The following is a 21,457-nucleotide window of genomic DNA, read 5'->3' as shown; positions in this document are numbered from 1 at the left end:
AGACACTCAGTATTTCTTCATCCTGGGTATCACCAGGCTGATCCCACATCTTAGCCTCCAATACTCTCTTCTCCATAAAGGAGCTCACTCAAGGGGCCACAGACTCTCTGAGCATTTGACACTCCTCCAGCATGGCATGAAAAGCAGAACCTGGGAGGTCACTTGTGGCAAGGACTCACATCTCCCTCAAAGTTTCCAGATGTGAAAGTCTTGAGTGTGTCCATCAATCCTCCCCCTGCCTACAGCCAGAGAAGCCACATACCTTTTGTGTGTCACAGCTTCCAATTCAAATATGTTGAACTCCCAGCTTTCCTCATTATCAAGTAATTGAGCGATAGAAGTGGGGACATCGTTGATGGTTACTGGCATCCCAAGGTGACTGTGACTCTGGGGCACATCTGAGCAAACAGATGGGGCAGGAAGGGTGGGTAACTGTGGAATCTTGAGTGCTGCTAAGCATTTGTCATCTTCATGGTTGCTACTAGAAAGAAAGTCTTGAACTTCCAGGGGTAAGAAGATTTTCCCTTCAGGGTTCTCTTACATTATTAAACTTCAGGACCCCCCAACAGAAAAATAATTCAGTTTAACTGTTTAAATATAGAGAAATTTGCAATTCTTATTCTGACAGCGCTCAGAGAAGTAATTTATATTAGGAGACCTGGTTTCAAATGTAGACCATAGAGATGCTTAAACTCCAATGAGACGAATAGAAAGTATCACCAAGGCCCTTCCCAAACAATAATCACAACACTGAGGAAGACAAAAGGCCAGAGACAGGTTATCAGTGACAAGTGGATAGAGGACAACTTACTCTTAGTGAACACATACTCGTTTCCTGACAACCTTCTCAAGCCATCCTGGAATAAAGAAAGATGCTATGAGAAGCATGCTTTATATGCCATTATCATTACTCTCTCATTTCTTTTATTAGCCAAAGAGATTTGAATCCTGAATAACCCAGTCAATCTGGAACTCCAAGTTGAAGCTCAAAATCAAGTGAGAACAATGGCTACAAAACAGTGGATACTCTCCTTTCCAAGGCTGTTAGCCCCAGGAGATGGAGAATTGAGAATTAAGTGGCTATGACTGCATTCAAGTCTCACACCTGAACTGTGAGTTAGCTCTGTTCTCATGCCATCTTTCTCTTGTTGCATATTGAAGCCACATAATGAAATCACAGAAGTGATCTTGCTTCGGGTGCCTGTTAATTTGAAAGGACCCCAATTACCCTCACAAGGACTGTGTTATTCTTGTGTTCTTAGATTTGCATCCTGGGGAGCCAAAGCTATGGGCCACATCTGGGGGATGATTTAATGTAAAGCCTTTAAAAGGTTGGGCTAATTTTTGACTAACATCTAAATTAACTCTTTTCCAGCTGTAGTTTCTGTCTTATAACATGAGCTTCACTGTTAGCCTTTAAAGGAAGTTTCTGGATTTGAGGTCTTTGGAAGGGCAGCATAAGGGAGTGAACAGAATTTCGATGTTCTGCCATTTAGTAGGCTCGTGAACTTTAGTCCCCAGCTGTTCTTGCATCGCATTTTCCTGCCCTCTACCTTCTACCCCCGAGTACCTAATTATTTAGACCTCTGCTTAAAAGCCATTTGTAATTGCTTATTTGTCATCCTCAGAAAGTATGTGCTAAGGTTTAAAGTATTAATGAAGGGCTCTCCTGAAGTCACACTCTGGATATTTAGGCCAAGAGCTTAATTTTCAAAACTGGATAAATTGATAAGTAACAATGGCCATAACCTTCCTGCCTCTAAGGCAGGTATCACAAGGAACTCCTCTGTTCTTAATCTTTCTTTCTTCTCTTCCCTAATGCTACATAAAAAAGGGGGAATCTTGTACTGGTTCCTCACACCATTTCCTGGAGAGGAAGCCCAACATGGTATGGCAGCAGGGGAAAGGAGGGCAGATAACTTGTTCTAGGAACCAGAATGGTTCTGCAGCTCTGCAGTGGCCAGCCTCCTGACAGACCCTTGGCAGTGTTCTATTTTTTTTTTTAATTGCAGTATTTTTGATTTACAATGTTGTGTTAATTACAGGTACACAGCAAAGTGATTTGGAGATATATATATATACCTTTTCAGATTCTTTTCCATTATTACAAGATATTGAATATAGTTCCCTGTGCTATACAGTAGGTTCTTGTTATTTATCTATTTTATATATAGTAGTGTATATCTGTTAATCCCAAACTCCTAATTTACCCACCCTCCCCCCAACATTTCCCCTTTGGTAACCATAAGTTTGTTTTCTATGTCTGTGAGTCTATTTTTGTTTTGTAAATAAGTTCATTTGTATCACTTTTTAAGATTCCACATATAATTGATATATCTGTCTTTCTCTGACTTACTTCACTTAGTATGGTTATCTCTAAGTCCATTCATGTTGCTGCAGATGGCAAACACACACACACCTTGCCAGTGTTCTTTAGAACTAAAGTCTACACTGCATTGGGATCGGGCAACCAAGGCCAGCCGAGGGGCTCAAAAGGATCAGGAGGTCACTCAAATTACAGGCTCACCAGAAGCCTTTAGTAGGAACAAGGAGGATGGACCAGAAAGCCAGTCAACACTCAGCATTTGGTGGCAGGACTAGACAGAAAACTTCAAAGTAAAACTCTTCGATGACTCTTGGACTTTGTTTTTCTCCCAAAGAATTCTTCCAGCTTCAGTCTCCAATAGGGAGCACAAATGAATAATTTGAATTTTCTCATTTTTCTTCACTTGCTGATAGATTATGATTACAGCCAAATAGATCACAGCAAAAACACTAGAACAGGATGACTCCTTAGAAATAAGCTACTTTTAGTGGTTACAAATGGTGGTATTGGAGTGCCAGCACGGGGCGGCTCCTCCTCCCCTCCCCATACTGAGCCACAGCAGCTCCACTCTGCTTTTATTGATTGTAAAGGGAACTCTATATAAAGGTTTTATTTAAAGAAAGAATTCTACAGCTAAGATTTTGGAAACTAGTGCTGTCATCTAAGTACCAACGCTTTCATTATATAAAGAGCCTGAGGTCCAAGGAATCCTAGCCATAACCCTCAATGGAATACTGTACCAGGTCAAGGGAAAGAAGTACAAAAGGGCTCCATTGTGATATTTAGCCTTCCATCAACTATTTACTCCTTACTGTAGTACAAATTCAGAGGACAAATTAGTCATTTGTGCTCCTGCAACTGCTTCTGGTTATGCTGACGTTAGCCCATACAGCACGTATTTCTACACCTAAAGGTAACAGTTTATATGTTACATGTTACATGTTCTCTGGAGTGCACTTAACATTGTCCTGCATTTCTGGGTTTTCCTCATCACTCACAGTCATTAGGCCTCCCACGAGATCACTGGTGTGGGGATCTTCATCTTTGGTACCCAGCTGAGGGGAGTACAGTTCTGTGGTCCGTAAAATTTCTAAAACTCTGTCCAAGGCTTCTGCTACTGTGACAGGACTGTTTTCTTGGGCTGCATTGATTATATTTATAACCTAAGGAAGTAAAGAGAGAGAAAGAATCAATTTGAGGACATTAGGATTCTTCTTCTCAAAACTCACTCATGTGCCTAGAATCCAAAAGAAATCAGATGATAACACATCTTACTGTTCAAAATGACCAGTGCTTTCACGGCACCACCCTCTTTATACTGAAGCATGCTTCTCATCCCACCCTATCCCAGTGTTTCTCTTACTTCAGGGACTACATTTTCTCAGGCTCCTTTGCTGATCCTTCTCCTTTAGCTCTCTTCTACAGGTTGCAGTTCCTCAGACTAGCGCTGGGCCTTCCTCTCACTCCACAGTCCTTTCAGAGATGAGCTCTTTCATTTCCAGGACTTTGGACACATACGATCCACATGCCCAGGACTCTCAAATTTATATCCCAGCCCTGAACTCCTTTTTGACTTTCAGATTTATATATTCAGTTGCCTGCTTGACATGTCTATTGGAATATCTTACTTACAGATCCAAAACTAAACTCACACCTTGCTCTCCTCTTCCCAAAGCAAAGCAAGCAAGTAAACCAAACAGAAAATGAAAGACAAGAGCTGTACTCCTCTGGTTTCTACATTGCCGTGAAAAATAGATATTAATCTTGTGCTCAGACCAAAACCCTGGGAGGCCCTGGTTGACATATCACTTTCCCTCAATTCTCTCCCTACCTGACAGTATAATTCATCATCAAGACGAACTGAATTTACCCCCAAATATTTCCTGATCTACTCATTTCTCTCCACCTCCACTGCTCTAATTCTAGTACAGCTAACACAATTTCTTGCTTAGAATTCTGGAAAAGGTCCCTAACTGTCCTCTTCTCTTTCACTCTTGCCATCTCCAGTCCATTCTCTGCATGGCAGCTTGGTGTTATTTTCAATAAACGTATCTGGTCATGTCACTCCCCTACTTTAAACTCTTCAGTGGTTTCCGTTGCACATGAACTAAAATATAAACTTATTACAGCTCTATTGGCCAGAATGAACTGAGCCCGGCACAACTCCATGTCACCATTTCTCCCCTCTGCTCTCCAAGCTCCAGTCACACCTGACTTTCTTTCAGGTCCTCGTTTGCTCCATTCCCTCCTTTTCCCACCTCAGTGCTCATGCCTTGCTGTGCCTGCTGCCTAGAATCCTCTTCTCCTAACATCTTTGTATCCTTCAGGTCTTACTTCAAACATTACTTCCTCTACAGAGAGACCCTCCCTGACCAGCCCTCTCACCCAACCAAACTAGGGCCCTAACCTAATTTTCCCTCATAGAAACCTGTTGTTTTCCTTTACGGCAGTTATTGCAATTTATAACTACGTATTTATTATGTGTTTATTTGTTTAATATCTGTTTCCTTTACTAGACTGTAAACTCCATGATATAGGTATTAGTACGCCATTCATCACGTTATCTCCAGAATATAGCCTAGTGTTCAGTGGCCCTGATTGCAGAGTCGGGGCAGCAGCTGCTACTCACCTTTGTGATGGGAGCCTCGATGGTCATGGAATGGATCCTTGCCATGGATGGGTAGCGACGATTCTGTAGGCTTGGTGCTGGAGAGAAGTCAAGAAAGTTGTATCTGGTTCTAGTGGCTCAGCTGCGCTGAAGTGCAGCAAAGGAACCCTGCACGGACTTGGGGGCCTGATTCCCACAGGACTGCTGTCCTCCACTGCTCCCCATAAAGCAATGAATTCACCCATCTCTTAGTCCTAAAAGGCTGAGAGCTCAGCCACTACTTGCCAGGGACTGGAAAGGGTGGTCTGGCCTGGAACATTGATGACAGGAAGGCTTTATGAGTCTCAGGTCCACAGGGGGATTTCAGAGAAGGTTGATGGGATCCGGAGGCCTCATCCCAACAGCCTAATGATCCCCCAGGAGTTACTTTCCCGTAAGTCACTAAAGCCCAACTTGGGCAGTTCCGTCACTTTCAGTCCTCAGCCACAGGCCGGGTAACTGGATGACTGTAGTGTAGGAGGGGAGGCACGATCCGTGGCCAGGGTGGGGTGGGCAGAAGAATGAGCCCCTCTTATTCTGAGTTAGGGCCGGGCACTCCTAAGACTTTAGGTTCTTAGCACCAGGAGCCCACGGTGGGTCTAGCTCTCATCTGTAAAAACTGAGCTAATCCCGTTGAAATTCCTTCACCCATTATCCTCTCCATCTAAAATGTCCTATCTTTACATGTGGTTCAAAATCCAAAAGGTAGAAGCTTTATTTGAAAAGCATTGTTCTCCTCAGATCTTCCTACCCCTCCCTGAGAGGCAGGCAGGAGGGAATAGAACTCGCATGTTATAGAGCTGATAACTTAATGTAGCTGATGTCAGCAGAGCCTGCCTGCCGGTCAGCCATCTTTGTAGCCATCTCCACTGCCATAGCAGCCACCATTGCTGCCCTTCTATACTCTTCAGCCTTCACTTCTCCCATGCTCTGGAGAGAGAATGGATGATCCCATCTCAAACTCTATTCTGAAAACTGAACTAATCCAGTTGAAATGCCCTCATCCATTATCCTCTAAAATGGATACCCTCTTCATCTATCTACACCCTCAGCCCATCGGGAAAAATTTCAGTCCATTTTCTTCCTTCACGTTCTTGGTCCCAATCCCTTGCATGCCTTGTGGTCTATCCATCTTCCTCTATGAATTATACATCTTATCCCTAGAGTCTTTGGTCCTTGCTAGTTCAGCCACTTCTCTCAGGCTCAGGTTTCCCATTGTGACCTGAAGGACCTGAAGGATAGCAGCTAAGAGTGACCTAGCTATTGAAACTGAGCTGCTCTAGTGGTTATGTGGCCTAACACACGTTAGGCCATAAAGGAACAAGCATGGAGTCATTTCACAGAAAAGGCAAAGACTATATAAAAAGTAAAAAAAGAATAAAAAGGCCTAAAATTTTTTCCATCTACAGGAAAAAAGCCAGTTTAGTTGTAATCCTATTCCTTGGGGTTTTGCTTATATGCTGAGGAATTCTTAAATATATTCCTGTGTCATTTTCTACACTTTAAAGTCAAGGAAATCTGAAAAACTTACCATCACTGCCTCGAGATGATATTGATTTCACATCAATGGACTCTTTCCTCCTGTTCTTGTGTCTGAATGAATGAGACTCTAAGGATTTCAGAGTAGTAATTGAGAGTGATTAGTTTTCAAGCTTATTCACAGGCAAAGTTTAGACATATTTTTTCCCTCATTCTCCAAAGAAAACGAGGTTACTTTTTAAGCACTGTAAAATATTTTTAAGAAATAGTGAGCCACTGTCTCTTCAAATCATCCACACACACAGAATTATCAGTCATATTAATTGTAAAATGACATCTTTTCCTTGTGGTACCACATTACATTGTAATGGAGCTTATTATTAAGGGTTACTTAGTCCCATTAATAAATATCTTCTTGAAAATAAACATTAAAACTTGGGGGAAGGCTTCCCTGGTGGCGCAGTGGTTGAGAGTCCGCCTGCCGATGCAGGGGACGCGGGTTCGTGCCCCGGTCCGGGAAGATCCCACATGCCGCGGAGCGGCTGGGCCCGTGAGCCATGGCCGCTGAGCCTGCGCGTCCGGAGCCTGTGCTCCGCAGCGGGAGAGGCCACAATAGTGAAGAGGCCCGCGTACGGGAAAAAAACAAAAACAAAAAACAAAAAAACAAACGGGGGGAAATTTTGAGGGATTCATTTTGACATGAAGGACAATACATTTCCATGGGTGGGGAAGGCTTCTATGGGGATATTTGAGGAAATAAAATACTAGTCAAGTTCACAGAGAGTAGAGTTTGAGAAACTAATTTGGACCAAGTTTAGGTCCCTCTGTAAAAGACCTCTTGATGGTTTTCTAGGTTCTCCTGAGGATATGATTTCATCAAATGATGCAGACTGTTGATCCCAGGAATGAAGAGAAGAAAAAGCAGTTTTCTAATCCGAACAAATTCCCAACAATTTAACTCTCACTTTTGTCCTTGTTTTCTGAGGGAAAAAAAATCTGTGTAAGTCTTTGCAGACTTTGAATTTAATGCTTAAAATGTGCTGTCACATTAATGTGAGATCTAATCAAACGGTGCATGCTACCAGTGAGGACCAAAGGATAAAAATGTCAGGGCAGCAGAGGTGGCTTCAGAAAATTGCATTTTCAGGGCATTTGCTTCTTGTAGGAGTAACCCATGAGCAAGGAGAGAAACTTAGCCATAACACAGAATTTCTCCTCACTGTGCAGAAAGGAGGCAGATGTGCAGGTTTCAGCAGGGGGATGCTTTTCTTAGACACTGATAAATGATCATATTCCAAGAAAGAAAAGAAGATGCAATGCTTTTTAAAGAACTGTCTACTGACACCAAAAAAAGTGCAAGAGAGCATAGTAACTAAGATAACCAGTTCCAGAGCCAAATTGCCAAAACTCCAATCTCCACTATGCCATCTAATACTGTGCAACTTTGGGAACGTTCCTTCTCTGTGTCTCAGTATCCACACCTGCAAAGTGGGGATAGTTATAGCACCGCATTCATAGGCTGTTGTGAGATGTAAACAAGTTAATTCATAGATAGCACTTAGAACAGTGCCTGCTACATAGTAAATATAAAGTTCATGTTTGCCTATTATTAATTACATTTGTTCATCTGCATGTATACCTCTTTTTAAGCAAATGTGGGATCATGTTATAATATTATTCTACTACTTGCTATCACTTTATAGTATGTCTTAGATATTTCTTTAGCTCACCTTTTTAACCATTTACTTTAATGTCATTAAACATCTGATTCAATTTTAAAAAGGTTAAATCAGTAATGAAACTTGAATTATATTTATATAGCATAAAGTGGAAGGCAGAACTATTATAAAGTTAATCTGAACAACATAGCCAGCCATAAGGCCTTGTCTTAAATACCTAACTTAAACTATTTTACTACCCCTTTGCCTAATTTTCTTTCAGACCCTGCCTTAATAATTTTCCTAGCCTTGGATTTGAGTTTCAGTACTTCTTTATAAGATACCTATAAAATTATATTGTTAAGATCATATTACATCTTTCAAACCCTGAGGAAATAATAGTGGTCACTTGCAAGACATTGGATTTAGCCTATTACATTTAGGAATGTAATAATCATACACATTCCTAACAGTTGTTTACCAGATAACAAATTAAATCTAACTTATTAAATATTTAAGATTAAATTCAGGATTAAAGAGCACAAGAATTCCTCAAAATGTAGTTTCCAAATAAAACTAAACTAGGGAGGCTATAGCCCAGGCTGGCTGGTTGAATTCTAAATCATTCACTAGAAATAATTATTCAAAGATGGATAATGCTTATTCTTTCTTTTATCTCAGCTAAAATTAAGAAAATCTATAGCAATAGAAAAGACTAAAAGTTTGGAGAAATTATGTATTCAATAAAGGCCATTTAAATCAAAGAATTCATTTATTCATTCTCTCAAAAGATGTTGTGGAATGAACTTTAAAACCAGAGAAAAGAAGGATAAGAGAGATTCAAATAGCTATACTCAATGGCAAAAAAGGATACAGTGTCATCAATTAAAAAAAAAATAGCTACCACTTACTGAGCATCTACTATGCACCAGACATTGTGCCTTACTATTTATTTTAAATATAGTAATTATCTTACATAATCATTACAATTCTGAAAGCTACATAGTGCAATCCCCATTTTACTGATGAGGAAATTTAAACTTGGAGAGATTATGTGGGTAGCTTAAGGTCCAAGAGTTAATAAATGGTGGAACTTATGCTTTCCAAGATGGGATGGTTTCAGTTAATCAATGTTCTGTATTTATTGAGTGTCTATTATGTGCAAGGCAATACTGGGCACTGTAAAGGATATGAAAATGCTTATAACAGTTTTTGACACTCAGAAGCTCTTAAGTAAGTTAAAATAATACTCTCACTAGGTTAAAGAAATAAACTAAAACATCTGTGAAAGAGAGAGACAGAGAAAAAGCGTAGAGGGAAGAGGAGAAGGATACCAAACAGTTAAACGCCAGGTACTGCTAGACATTATATACATTTTCTCCTTTAATTCTCATAGGCATTGTTAATTCATTTTACAAATGAAGAAACTGAAGCTCAGAAAGAGCAAATGAAATCTTTCTGAGTAGGTAAAAATATGGTCCATTTTAGAATCCAGGAAAGGCACTAAAGTAAGTAGCCCAGGGTCCAACTTTATGCCTCAGTGGCTGGGAAAGCCACCAACAAGGGGGAGAATGTGTGGTGTGTGTGCAGGAACGAGAATTTTAAATCTTTGGTAGCAGACTGATTTTCCCCTCTAATGATCAAAGAATTCTAGACCTTTCAAATGTAGAAGTCATTAGCAGCCTCCTCTTTTTATGGCAGAGGAAACCAGGAGTCAGGCAGTGAGAGTCTTGCTCAAGGTATGATGTGAGGATGTGGGCAGCTGAAATGGTGATTTGCTGCTCCTGACTGCCTGGCGAGGGCCCATTCACATCTTCTAATTGTATGTAGTCACTGACTGCTGCAAAGAAAGCGAAGACTAACTATGGTATAATAATGTGTGTCCCCTGGACTTTCAGGCCACTCTCTATTTTCAGTTTATCTTGCTCTCCATGGTTTCTAGTCAGCAAAAGAAACCAGGATGAAGAAGGCATTCAGTAGAAAAGGTTGCCGTGAATGAAGATTCAAAGCTTTTTAAGGGATCCTGCTTTTAACCTCGCTCTCAGACCTTTCAGTATCAGCACTCAGATATCAGCAATCCAAGTTCTGGGGTGGTGACTGTCAATCCAGACTTCTTCAGAGTGATTCATAGACTTGAACCCACAAATTCCACCTGAGTATGTATGAGTGAAATTGAAGTATTCTCACCTGTTTGAGAATTATCTCCTGAGTCACGATGAACCTTGTGAATCTAAAGTTGTTCAGAAGTTTGGTAAAGCAAGAAAAAGAGATTTAAAATATGGTATTAGTTACATTTCCAGCCAAACAATTTCATTAAAAACTCTGAAAAATTCAAGAAAACAAGAAGTTGCACAGATAATATGAACAGATGAAAGATGGACACCAGCTGATAATACTACAAATTCTCTGTTACATCCAGACACTTATAGAATGCTTGAGCCTGACAGCAGGGAGATACCCAAGGGATACACTTTCTAAGCAAGACGTCTAGATCTCCAGTCAGCTGTTCTCATTTTGACAGTCTGCAGAAATGCAGAAAGACAAAAAACCAAAATTTAAAACAAAATTTAAGATTTTTATATGTACTCTGTTTATATTTCAGACATGCTATACATTTTTCCTGTAATATAAAAGCAATCTAAATTTAAGCCTAGGATATTAAAAAACTTTCCCCCAAAGCTCTTCAAATGCACTTCAGTTATAGACAGTCAATTTACTAAATGTTTCTTCATAAAGTCTGAACTTTAGATTCAATTTTGTACCTAGTTCTTTCTCGGTATCAATTTTTTTGGGCTAATGCTCAGTACATATCTGTCAAATGTTTAGTGCAGTTATTAACATTAGAAATAATAAATATGCTTTCTTTGGGGGTTCTGTATTTCTGGTGTTTATAACTAAGACACTGTTACTGGGGCACACCTAGCTTTATCATGATTATAATCATGCTGCTTTGCTGCTAAATCCACCTACTTCCAGTTTCTCAAACCATCACACATTTGTAAGCACTGAATGAATGGAATAAATTAACCTGAAAAACAAGACAGATGAGTATGTAGGACTGTTTATGGGGGGAAGATTAGTATGTTTAGCAGCATCAGCTGTAACAGCCAGAAGTCCCATATATTTCAGATACAGTAAAATGTTCCAGCTTGATTGAACCATTGAAAAATCATCATGTAAAACTGAAGTGTTAAAATAGGGGTTTTGTATGAATTATTCTGCACAGTTCATTCCACATAATTACAGAAAAAATTACACAGCCAGCCTGTGTGAGATCTTGGCCTTATATGTGACTAAGGGCTGTGGCTTATTTATCCCGTAACTGTGGGAACTTTTTATTTCTTCTGTGAACAACTGTTTTATGTTTTTTCTTTACAAATAAAGATCATTTGCTACAAAGCTACTGAGTGCAGTATGAATTTCTGATAACCAAATGAATACAACTTTTTCTCAGTCAGCTTCAGCTCAAAAGCAAGTGATCTTTAAATGCTTAGCTTTTCTCTTTGACTCACAATACATCTCTCCTTTAGGAACAAAGCCCCATGGCCACTTTCTTGTCTTTCGTTGACTTCTGCAGGCCAGCTGATTGAACTGTGGGCCTCCTAGGAGGTCAGTGTAGGCTTTGTGCTCCATCTAGTCTCGACGGAACTAGATGAAGCCCAAGGTCCAGCAGATGCACAGTCCAACCCTGCCTTTGGGTCGGAAATGTGCACCTGCCCCTGAAGGGAGAAGAGGGGACAGGGAGGAGGGGAGAGGAGAGGTACCGGGTCTGTCTGCTGAGGTGGCTCTGGACTTTCTCCACACAGGATGTTGCATTCAGCGATTTCTGAGCTGAGCACGCTGCATCCCCATAAACCTGTGGCCCTCAATTGGCTCATCTGTCTCTGATGGGCTCTTCGTTAGGGACAGCAGCAGAAACTGGAAGTACTCCTCAAACAACCAATCACCACTTGCTTTGCACGCAGAGGTTCTGCAGGGCTGTGTCAGGTCATAATTCCCTTCACAATCCTCTGTGGTAAGAGCAGTGCCTGAGGACAGTTTGCCCATCACACCCCAGCAGTGCTAGGTTTTTACTGAAGCTTCCAACTCAAGTTATCTTCCTGCCTCTCCCAGATACCTCCTTTTACAACCAAAGATTCATGTGAATGAAAACAATTCTTTTAGAATTACAATTTTCTTCTTGGAAGGCTAAACCCACCCATCATTTATAACTTGGTATGAATGCTTTTATTAAAATTATTTCCTCAGGGCTTCCCTGGTGGCGCAGTGGTTGAAAGTCCGCCTGCCGATGCAGGGGACACGGGTTCGTGCCCCGGTCCGGGAAGATCCCACATGGCGTGGAGCGGCTGGGCCCGTGAGCCATGGCCGCTGAGCCTGTGCGTCCGGAGCCTGCGCTCCATCCGCAATGGGAGAGGCCACAGCAGTGTTTTTTTACCGCAAAAAAAAACAAAACAAAAAAACCCAAAATTATTTCCTCATAATTCTCAGTCAGGTTCACTGAAGAAATACAGAGAACGAGTGGTCCTGTAGTTTGGCACTCTCTGGTGGGCAGCCAGGAGAGGCCTGTGGGCAGGAAGAGAGGAGGAACCACTTCTCCTGTGACCAAAGCAGCCATCTCTTACATGTTTGCACGGTGCTAGCAGCTCTACATTTACAATCTAGTCATTACAGCACCCTTGAAAGGAGGAAAGGTTGTCATTCCTTCTGACAGATGCAGAAGCTGAGGTTTCGAGAAGTTGAGGGGCTTGTCTGAACCACACAGCGAGCACGCAGCAGATCCCAATTTCAAACCCAGCTCTCTCCATCTAAAACCACTTCTCTTTGTCACGTTGCTCTCTACAGTCAGGCCCCAGAAGGGAAGCCCCGGCGCAAGCTTGTTAAACTGGGGTCTGAGGACAATATCCCTGGGTTCAGTGAAGGGCATGTGTCTGAATACAATTTTCTGTGTAATTTTGGGGAGGGTTTCAATCTCTGCTATCGATAGGTTTTGTCACATGCATGCTAAAGCAAAGAAAAGAAATCGTAATTCAATGGTTACACGTCAGCCAATCTCTCCAGAGTGTAGTGTTTTTGTTTTCCCTTTTGTAATGGAAATGCATACAGTAATGACTAAGAATTCTGATATCATGTGTCCCCCAGGCTTCAGCACTAAGGTTCTGCAATGTGAATACTGCTGGCCTTGCCTGTGCCACTCCTGCCAGAGCTCAAAGCTGGAATTTCTTAGCAAGGCCTTGGAAGCTTATAGCCTGTTTTTTGGGAAAAAAAAATCATAATTCCAATCTTTTAATTCCTTAAAATACTATAGGTTCCCACAAGTGTTACTGTCCTTGTGCTAAATGCTTTGTGTACAGATACCTGATTATGCTTGGCTCAAAAGCACTACGAATTCTGGGTGTGTGTGTGTACACGTGCGTGTATGTGTGATTTCAGGGTCATTTGATTGTTTTCCTCTTAAAGAATAATCATTTTAAGACGATATTTTCTTTACACATCCACCAGAATGTCTAAAAAGGAAATTCTGTCAAGTATGTGGAACAAGTAGAACTCTCACATGTTGGAGGGTGTTTAAAGTGGTACAGACACTACGAAAAAGGTCTGGTAGTTTCTTACAAAATTAAACATATGCCTACACTATGACCCAACAAATAACACACAAGGGAATCCCCATAAGGTTAACAGCTGATCTTTCAGCAGAAACTCTGCAAGGCAGAAGAGACTGGCAGGACATATTTAAAGTGATGAAAGAGAAAAACCTACAACCAAGATTACTCTACCGAGCAAGGATCTCATTCAGATTCGAGGAGAAATTAAAACCTTTACAGACAAGCAAAAGTTAAGAGAGTTCAGCAGCACCAAACCAGCTTTACAACAAATGCTAAAGGAACGTCTCTAGGCAGGAAACACAAGAGAAGGAAAAGACCTACAATAACAAACCCCAAACAATTAAGAAAATGGTAACATAGGAAGACACATATCGATAACTACCTTAAACATAAATGGATTAAATGCTCCAACCAAAAGACACACACTGGCTGAATGGATACAAAAACAAGACCTGTATATATGCTGTCTACAAGAGACCCACTTCAGACCTAGGGACACATACAGACTGAAAGTGAGGGTATGAAAAAGATATTCCATGCAAATGGAAATCAAAAGAAAGCTGGAGTAGCAATTCTCATATCAGCCAAAATAGACTTTAAAACAAAGACTATTACAAGAGACAAAGAAGGACACTACATAATGATGAAGGGAATCAATCCAAGAAGAAGATATAACAATTGTAAATATTTATGCACCCAACATAGCACACGATAAATAAGGCGAATGCTAACAGCCATAAAAGGGGAAATCAAGAGTAACACAATCATAGTATGAGACTTTAACACCGCACTTTCACCAATGGACAGATCATCCAAAATGAAAATAAATAAGGAAACACAAGCTTTAAATGATACATTAAACAAGATGGACTTAATAGATATTTATGGGACATTCCATCCAAAACCAACAGAATACACTTTCTTCTCAAGTGCTCATGGAACATTCTCCAGGATAGATCATATCCTGGGTCACAAATCAAGCCTTGGTAAATTTAAGAAAATTGAAATCGTATCAAGTATCTTTTCTGACCACAATGCTATGAGACTAGATATCAATTACAGGAAAAAATCTGGAAAAAATACAAACACATGGAGGCTAAACAATACACTACTTAATAAGCAAGAGATCACTGAGGACATAAAAAAATACCTAGAAACAAATGACAATGGAGACACAACAACCCAAAACCTATGGGATGTAGCAAAAACAGTTCTAAGAGGGAAGTTTATAGCAATACAACCCTACCTCAAGGAACAAGAAATGTCTCAAATAAACAACCTAACCTTACACCTAAAGCAATTAGAGAAGCAAGAACAAAAGAACCCCTAAAGTTAGCAGAAGGAAAGAAATCATAAAGATCAGATCAGAAATAAATGAAAAAGAAATGAAGGAAACAATAGCAAAGATCAATAAAACTAAAAGCTGGTTCTTTGAGAAGATAAACAAAATTGATAAACCATTAGCCAGACTCATCAAGAAAAAAATGGAGAAGACTCAAATCAATACAATTAGATGAAAAAGCAGAAGTAACAACTGATACTGCAGAAATACAAAGGATCATGAGAGATTACTACAAGCAACTATATGCCAATAAAATGGACAACCTGGAAGAAATGGACAAACTCTTAGAAAAGTACAACCTTTCGAGACTGAACCAAGAAGAAATAGAAAATATAAACAGACCAATCACAAGCACTGAAATTGAGACTGTGATCAAAAATCTTCCAGCAAACAAAAGCCCAGAACCAGATGGCTTCACAGGCGAATACTATCAAACATTTAGAGAAGAGCTAACACCTATCCTTCTCAAACTCTTCCAAAATATAGCAGAGGGAGGAATATTGCCAAACTCATTCAACGAGGCCACCATCACTCTGATACCAAAACCAGAGAAAGATGTTCACAAAAGAAGAGAACTACAGGCCAATATCACTGATGAACATAGATGCAAATAGCCTCAACAAAATACTAGCAAACAGAATCCAACAGCACATTAAAAGGATCATACACCATGATCAAGTGGGGTTTATCCCAGGAATGCAAGCATTCTTCAATATATGCAAATCAATTAATGTGATACACCATACTAACAAACTGAAGGATAAAACCCATATGATCATCTCAATAGATGCAGAAAAAGCTTTCAACAAAATTCAACACCAATTTATGATAATCCTCGAGAAAGTAGGCATAGAGGGAACTTACCTCAACATAATAAAGGCCATATTTTACAAACCCACAACCAACATCATTCTCAATGGTGAAAAACAGAAACCATTTCCACTAAGACCAGGAACAAGACAAGGTTGCCCACTCTCACCACTAATATTCAACATAGTTTTGGAAGTTTTAGCCATGGCAATCAGAGAAGAAAAAAAAAAAAGAAATCCAAATTGGAAAAGAAGAAGTAAAGCTGTCACTGTTTGCAGATGACCTGATACTATACATAGAGAATCCTAAAGATGTTACCAGAAAACTGCTAGAGCTCATCAATGAATTTGGTAAAGTAGCAGGATACAAAATTAATGCACAGAAATCTCTTGCATTCCTCTACACTAATGATGAAAAATCTGAAAGATAAATTAAGGAAACACTCCCATTTACTATTGCAACAAAAAGAATAAAATACCTAGGAATAAACCTACCTAAGGAGACAAAAGACCTCTATGCAGAAAACTATAAGACACTGATGAAAGATATTAAAGATGATAAATACAGATGGAGAGATATACCATGTTCTTGGATTGGAAGAATCAACATTGTGAAAATGACTACAGTACCCAAAGCAATCTACAGATTCAATGCAATCCCCATCAAACTAAACAATGGCATTTTTCACAGAACTAGAACAAAAAATTTCACAGTTTGTATGGAAACACAAAAGACCCCAAATAGCCAAAGCAATCATGAGAAAGAAAAATGGAGCTGTTGGAATCAGGCTCCCGGACTTCAGACCATACTACAAAGCTACAGTAATCAAGACATTATGGTACTGGCACAAAAACAGAAATATAGATCAATGGAACAGGATAGAAAGCCCAGAGAGAAACCTATGCATATATGTTCACCTCATCTTTGATAAAGGAGGCAAGAATATATAACAGAGAAAAGACAGCCTCTTCAATAAGTGGTGCTGGGAAAACTGGACAGCTACATGTAAAAGAATGAAATTAGAACACTCCCTAACACCATACACAAAAATAAACTCAAAATGGATTAAAGGCCTAAATGTGAGGCCACACACTATAAAACTCTTAAAAGAAAACATAGGCAGAACACTCTGACATAAATCACAGCAAAATCCTTTTTGACCTACCTGCTAGAGAAATGGAAATAAAAACAAAAATAAACAAATGGGACCTAATGAAGCTTAAAAGCTTTTGCACAGCAAAGGAAACTATAAACAAGATGAAGAGACAACCCTCAGAATGGGAGAAAATATTTGCAAGTGAAGCAACTGACAAAGGATTAATCTCCAAAATATACAAGCAGTTCATGCAGCTCAATATCAAAAAAACAACCCAATCCAAAAATGGGCAGAAGACCTAAATAGACATTTCTCCAAATAAGATATACAGATTGCCAACAAACACATGAAAGGGTGCTCAACATCACTAATCATTAGAGAAATGCAAATCAAAACTATAATGAGGTATCACCTCACACCAGTCAGAATGGCCACCATCAAAAAATCTACAAATAATAAATTCTGGAGAGGGTGTGGAGAAAAGGGAACCCTCTTGCTCTGTTGGTGGGAATGTAAATTGATACAGGCACTATGGAGAACCATATGGTGGTTCCTTACAAAACTGAAAATAGAACTACTATACGACCCAGTAATCCCACTACTGGGCATATACCCTGAGAGAACCATAATTCAAAAAGAGTCATGTACCACAATGTTCACTGAAGCACTACTTACAATAGCCAGGACATGGAAGCAACCTAAGTGTCCATCGACAGATGAATGGATAAAGAAGATGTGGCACATATATACAATGGAATATTACTCAGCTATAAAAAAGAAATGAAATTCAGTTATTTGTAGTGAGGTAGATGGACCTAGAGTCTGTTATACAGAGTGAAGTAAGTCAGAAAGAGAAAAACAAATCCCGTATGCTCACACATATATATGGAATGAAAAAAAAAAATTGGTTCTGAAGAACCTAGGGGCAGGACAGGAATAAAGACGCAGACGTTGCGAATGGACTTGAGGACACAGGGAGGGGGAAGGGTAAGCTGGGATGTAGTGAGAGAGTGGCATGGACTTATATATACACTACCAAATGTAAAATAGGTAGTGGGAAGCAGCCACATAGCACAGGGAGATCAGCTCGGTGCTTTGTGTCCACCTAGAGGGGTGGGATAGGGAGGATGGGAGGGAGACGCAAGAGGGAGGAGATATGGTGATATATGTATAGCTGATTCAATTTGTTATAAAGCAGAAACTAACCACCATTGTAAAGCAATTATACTCCAGTAAAGATGTTAAAAAAATAATGAGTCAAGGCCAGGATCACAACAATAACAAGCTAACAAGCAAATAAATACTAGATACCTCCTTCAACATTCATTTCAGAATCATCTTGGGAGAGTGTGAATAGCATTTGGTAGAAATATCTGAATCTGCTTTTGTCATCACGGAATGACAGTCATACGAGGCATCAGTCGTAATTAAAATCACCAGGTTCCCAGTATGTGAGCCTGGGGGTCATCCGTGATGCTTTCTTTTCTCTCATCCTCATGACTAGTCCATCATCAAATCCTGTAAAATCTCACTTCTAAACACCTCTGGGATTACCCATTTCTCTCCTCTGTCGGAGTACAAGGCTACCATCAGCTCTCGTCTAACTCTAACCTCAGCAATAACCCTCACAACCTAACCCATTCTCAACTGTTCAATGAGTGTAATCTTGCAAAACTGTACATTTAATCCTGTCATTCTCCTGCTTAAAACTCACACTTCCCAATCGGTCTCAGGGTCAGCCCCATTTGACAACCTGGCTATGAGGCTGTGCTCACCCTGGCCCCTGCCAGCTCCCCAGATGCACCACTGACCCCTGCTACTCTGTCCTGGGCTTTCAGCTTGCAGGCCACACTGCCATCCCTCTCATTTTTCCATGTTCTTTACTACCTCAGAGCCTTTGCACATGTGACTCTTGCCCAGAAAGCTTCCCAACCCATTCTCTTCCTTTTGCCTATGTATCCTGCAGATCTTAGCTGAACGGTGGTTTCTCAGGGAAGCCTTCCCGGGTATTTCCTGCCCATCCCAGTCCCTCACGAGGTTAAGTCCTAGTGTCCTATGTTCTCAATGGACTTTTCCTTTATTGCGTTTTTTTTTTTTTACAGTTCATAACTGTGTACTTATTTGATTGTTTGTTATCCTTCCCAACTGTAAGTCCTACTTTTAGCAGGAGCTGTGTCTCACTTGATTACCTTTGTATACTGAGTGCTAACATACTACTTGCACATAGAAGTTCAGTAAATATGAGTCCATAAGAACTGAGGTTAACCAGGTTCTTTACCTTATAGCTTGTGGTGAAAACACTGTTGTTAATGATTTGACCATCATATTGGTCTTTGTTGATTATACTTAATACGGATGGCTCTAAAGCATTTCATGGTAGAATACTGATAAGGAAGTTTTCCATAAAATGAGTGTTTTTTTTAAAAAAAGCAAATACAGTAGTGATTTAAAAAAAAATCCATGTGCTCTGATAGCGTCAAATCTATGACAAGCAAAAGAGCTGGTGTGATGGTGAGAAATCAAGGCTATCAAACACCTGAGTGCACCCTCGTCCCTGAACCAGTTGCTGCGCCCCTGAGAGATTCTTTGTTAAGTTTCTCATCGTAATCAATGCAGTGATAAAACCCAGTAGATATTATTTAAAAAACAAAATGATTGTTCATATCTGTACATACATTTGTAAAGGAATGATAAGTGACTTTGAAGTATTTCTTGATTATACAGAAGAGTGCTGGCTTTGATCAGAGTTTTCAACCTTTGGCTTTGTGTTGTTTGCTTGTTTTTTGCGTCTTCCCCACCCCAAATATGATGAAAAGGGTAAAAACCTGGTTAAGATGAAGAAAAGCACTATTCTCTTAAATAATCAGTGTAAGAAATCTTTAAGGGTGAACATTCTTGACCAAAAACTTCATGACAAAACAACGCTTTCACGTATAATGACATGACTTCAGTAATGCAGTGGAGTTTGAACGCTGGATGAGAAACTTGATTATGGGAACTGAGTCATTAGAGACCCTCCCTTCATTTACATGCAAGGAAAATGATAGTGTGAGTGGTCTAATACAGAATTTCTTTGATCATCTTTCTTTACTGAAGATACTTTGATGAGTATTTCCTCAGAAGGTATGAATATCTGATGCATAGATCAAAGATCCTTTCTATCTGCTCTATTTTCAAAAACCACTTGAAGATACACTTCTCAAAATTCCCAAACAGCAAACAAACACCAACAGTGTTCTCCAAACACTGAAAGAAAACGCCTCATGCAACATTCTGGATCCCTGTCCTCAATGGTTACCTTTACATAAGCTCCCAAAGCCATGGACAAGTTGTTGTCGTTGTTCTCACGTACTCTGAGTCTGGTTTCTCAAAATACTATAGCACCGAGACAGAGGAGAAGTTGCCTGGATACCAATTGATGCTCCGTGTCAGATCTCCGCACTTCGGTTAATTTTATGAGCCTTACAGACTCAAAGTAACATCACCTCTGCTCTTTTATCTTGATGGTAATTTAAAATGTTACTTATATCAAAGCAACATGCATTGGTTTGATATAAATGAAAATGCATATGAATATTTAAGATTACACAAGATTAAAAAGAAGGATCTCAAGCTGCTTTTTTTTTTTTTTTGTTAATTTGCTGAAAATAAATATCTCCTGTGCTGTTAGGTATTTTCTTGGAAAAACTTAAACAACCTTTTGTGCAGTCTTCGATCTAGCATGTTCAGATATGGCTGGTATCCCTTGGTCAAAACTTCTCTTACTTCTCTCACTAGTGTCCACTGGCCCTACATTCAACATGCACTTGCAAAAGCCTTCACACAGAGAAGGACTCTCATGATGTAGCCCAGTGATAATCATTTTTCTATGCTTATCTCATGGGAAAACACTTAATGCAAGCGACCATTCAGGCTTAGATGTTTTATCTTTTATCCCTTGTCCAGCTTCTCTTTTAATTGCTTTCAAATACCTACCACGTAAGCACCACTTTGCTTCATACCTGGCAAATACTGAGTTTTCTAATATGGAAATATGATAGTGATTCTCAAACTTCTGCCTAGAATTGGATCTCTAACAATTTCCCAGGTGAGGCCAGGGCTGCAGGTCTGGGGACCACGCTGCCATTCCTGATGCCTCCCCACTCAGAGTGCTCTGCACCAGCAGCACTGGCAACACCTGGAGCTTGTTAACTCCACCCACTCCCAGGCTCACTCCAGACTCTGAATCAGAATCTGCATTTTAACATGTAATCTCTAAGTGATTTGATTACACATTACAGTTTGAGAAACACTGATTCAAGCTGAAAAATCATAGGATTGCCAACAGATCTCCTGATATCTCCATTTTTAGTTGTGTAAATGTATGAACTTCACTGAGTCTCTGTTTCCTTACGGGTAAATGGGGACCAATGCCTACTTTTTAGGATCTAAGAGGATTAAATGAATGTGTACAAAATGCCTAGCCTACTAGCTCTCAGGCTGGTCTTTTATGTCAG

The 21,457-nt window shown here is 39.9% G+C and overlaps 1 protein-coding gene across 8 annotated transcripts in view; it reads right to left on the bottom strand.

Moving 5' to 3' along the window:
* The window catches only part of PDE8B (phosphodiesterase 8B), a 378,976-nt gene that overhangs the window by 22,358 nt on the left and 335,161 nt on the right, over positions 1-21,457 (bottom strand). For all 8 annotated transcript variants that reach the window (XM_030846195.3, XM_060295913.1, XM_060295912.1 and 5 more), the window contains 6 exons: positions 10,298-10,340; positions 6,505-6,582; positions 4,956-5,032; positions 3,325-3,489; positions 812-857; positions 263-398 (listed from right to left, as the gene is read on the bottom strand). In XM_030846195.3, the coding sequence (XP_030702055.1) occupies positions 263-398; positions 812-857; positions 3,325-3,489; positions 4,956-5,032; positions 6,505-6,582; positions 10,298-10,340 (545 nt within the window). The remainder of the gene's footprint in view (positions 1-262; positions 399-811; positions 858-3,324; positions 3,490-4,955; positions 5,033-6,504; positions 6,583-10,297; positions 10,341-21,457) is intronic.

Source organism: Globicephala melas, chromosome 3, assembly GCF_963455315.2.
Source record: "Globicephala melas chromosome 3, mGloMel1.2, whole genome shotgun sequence".
Classification (NCBI taxonomy): Eukaryota; Metazoa; Chordata; class Mammalia; order Artiodactyla; family Delphinidae; genus Globicephala; species Globicephala melas.
This window is presented reverse-complemented; position numbering and strand designations above follow the sequence as displayed.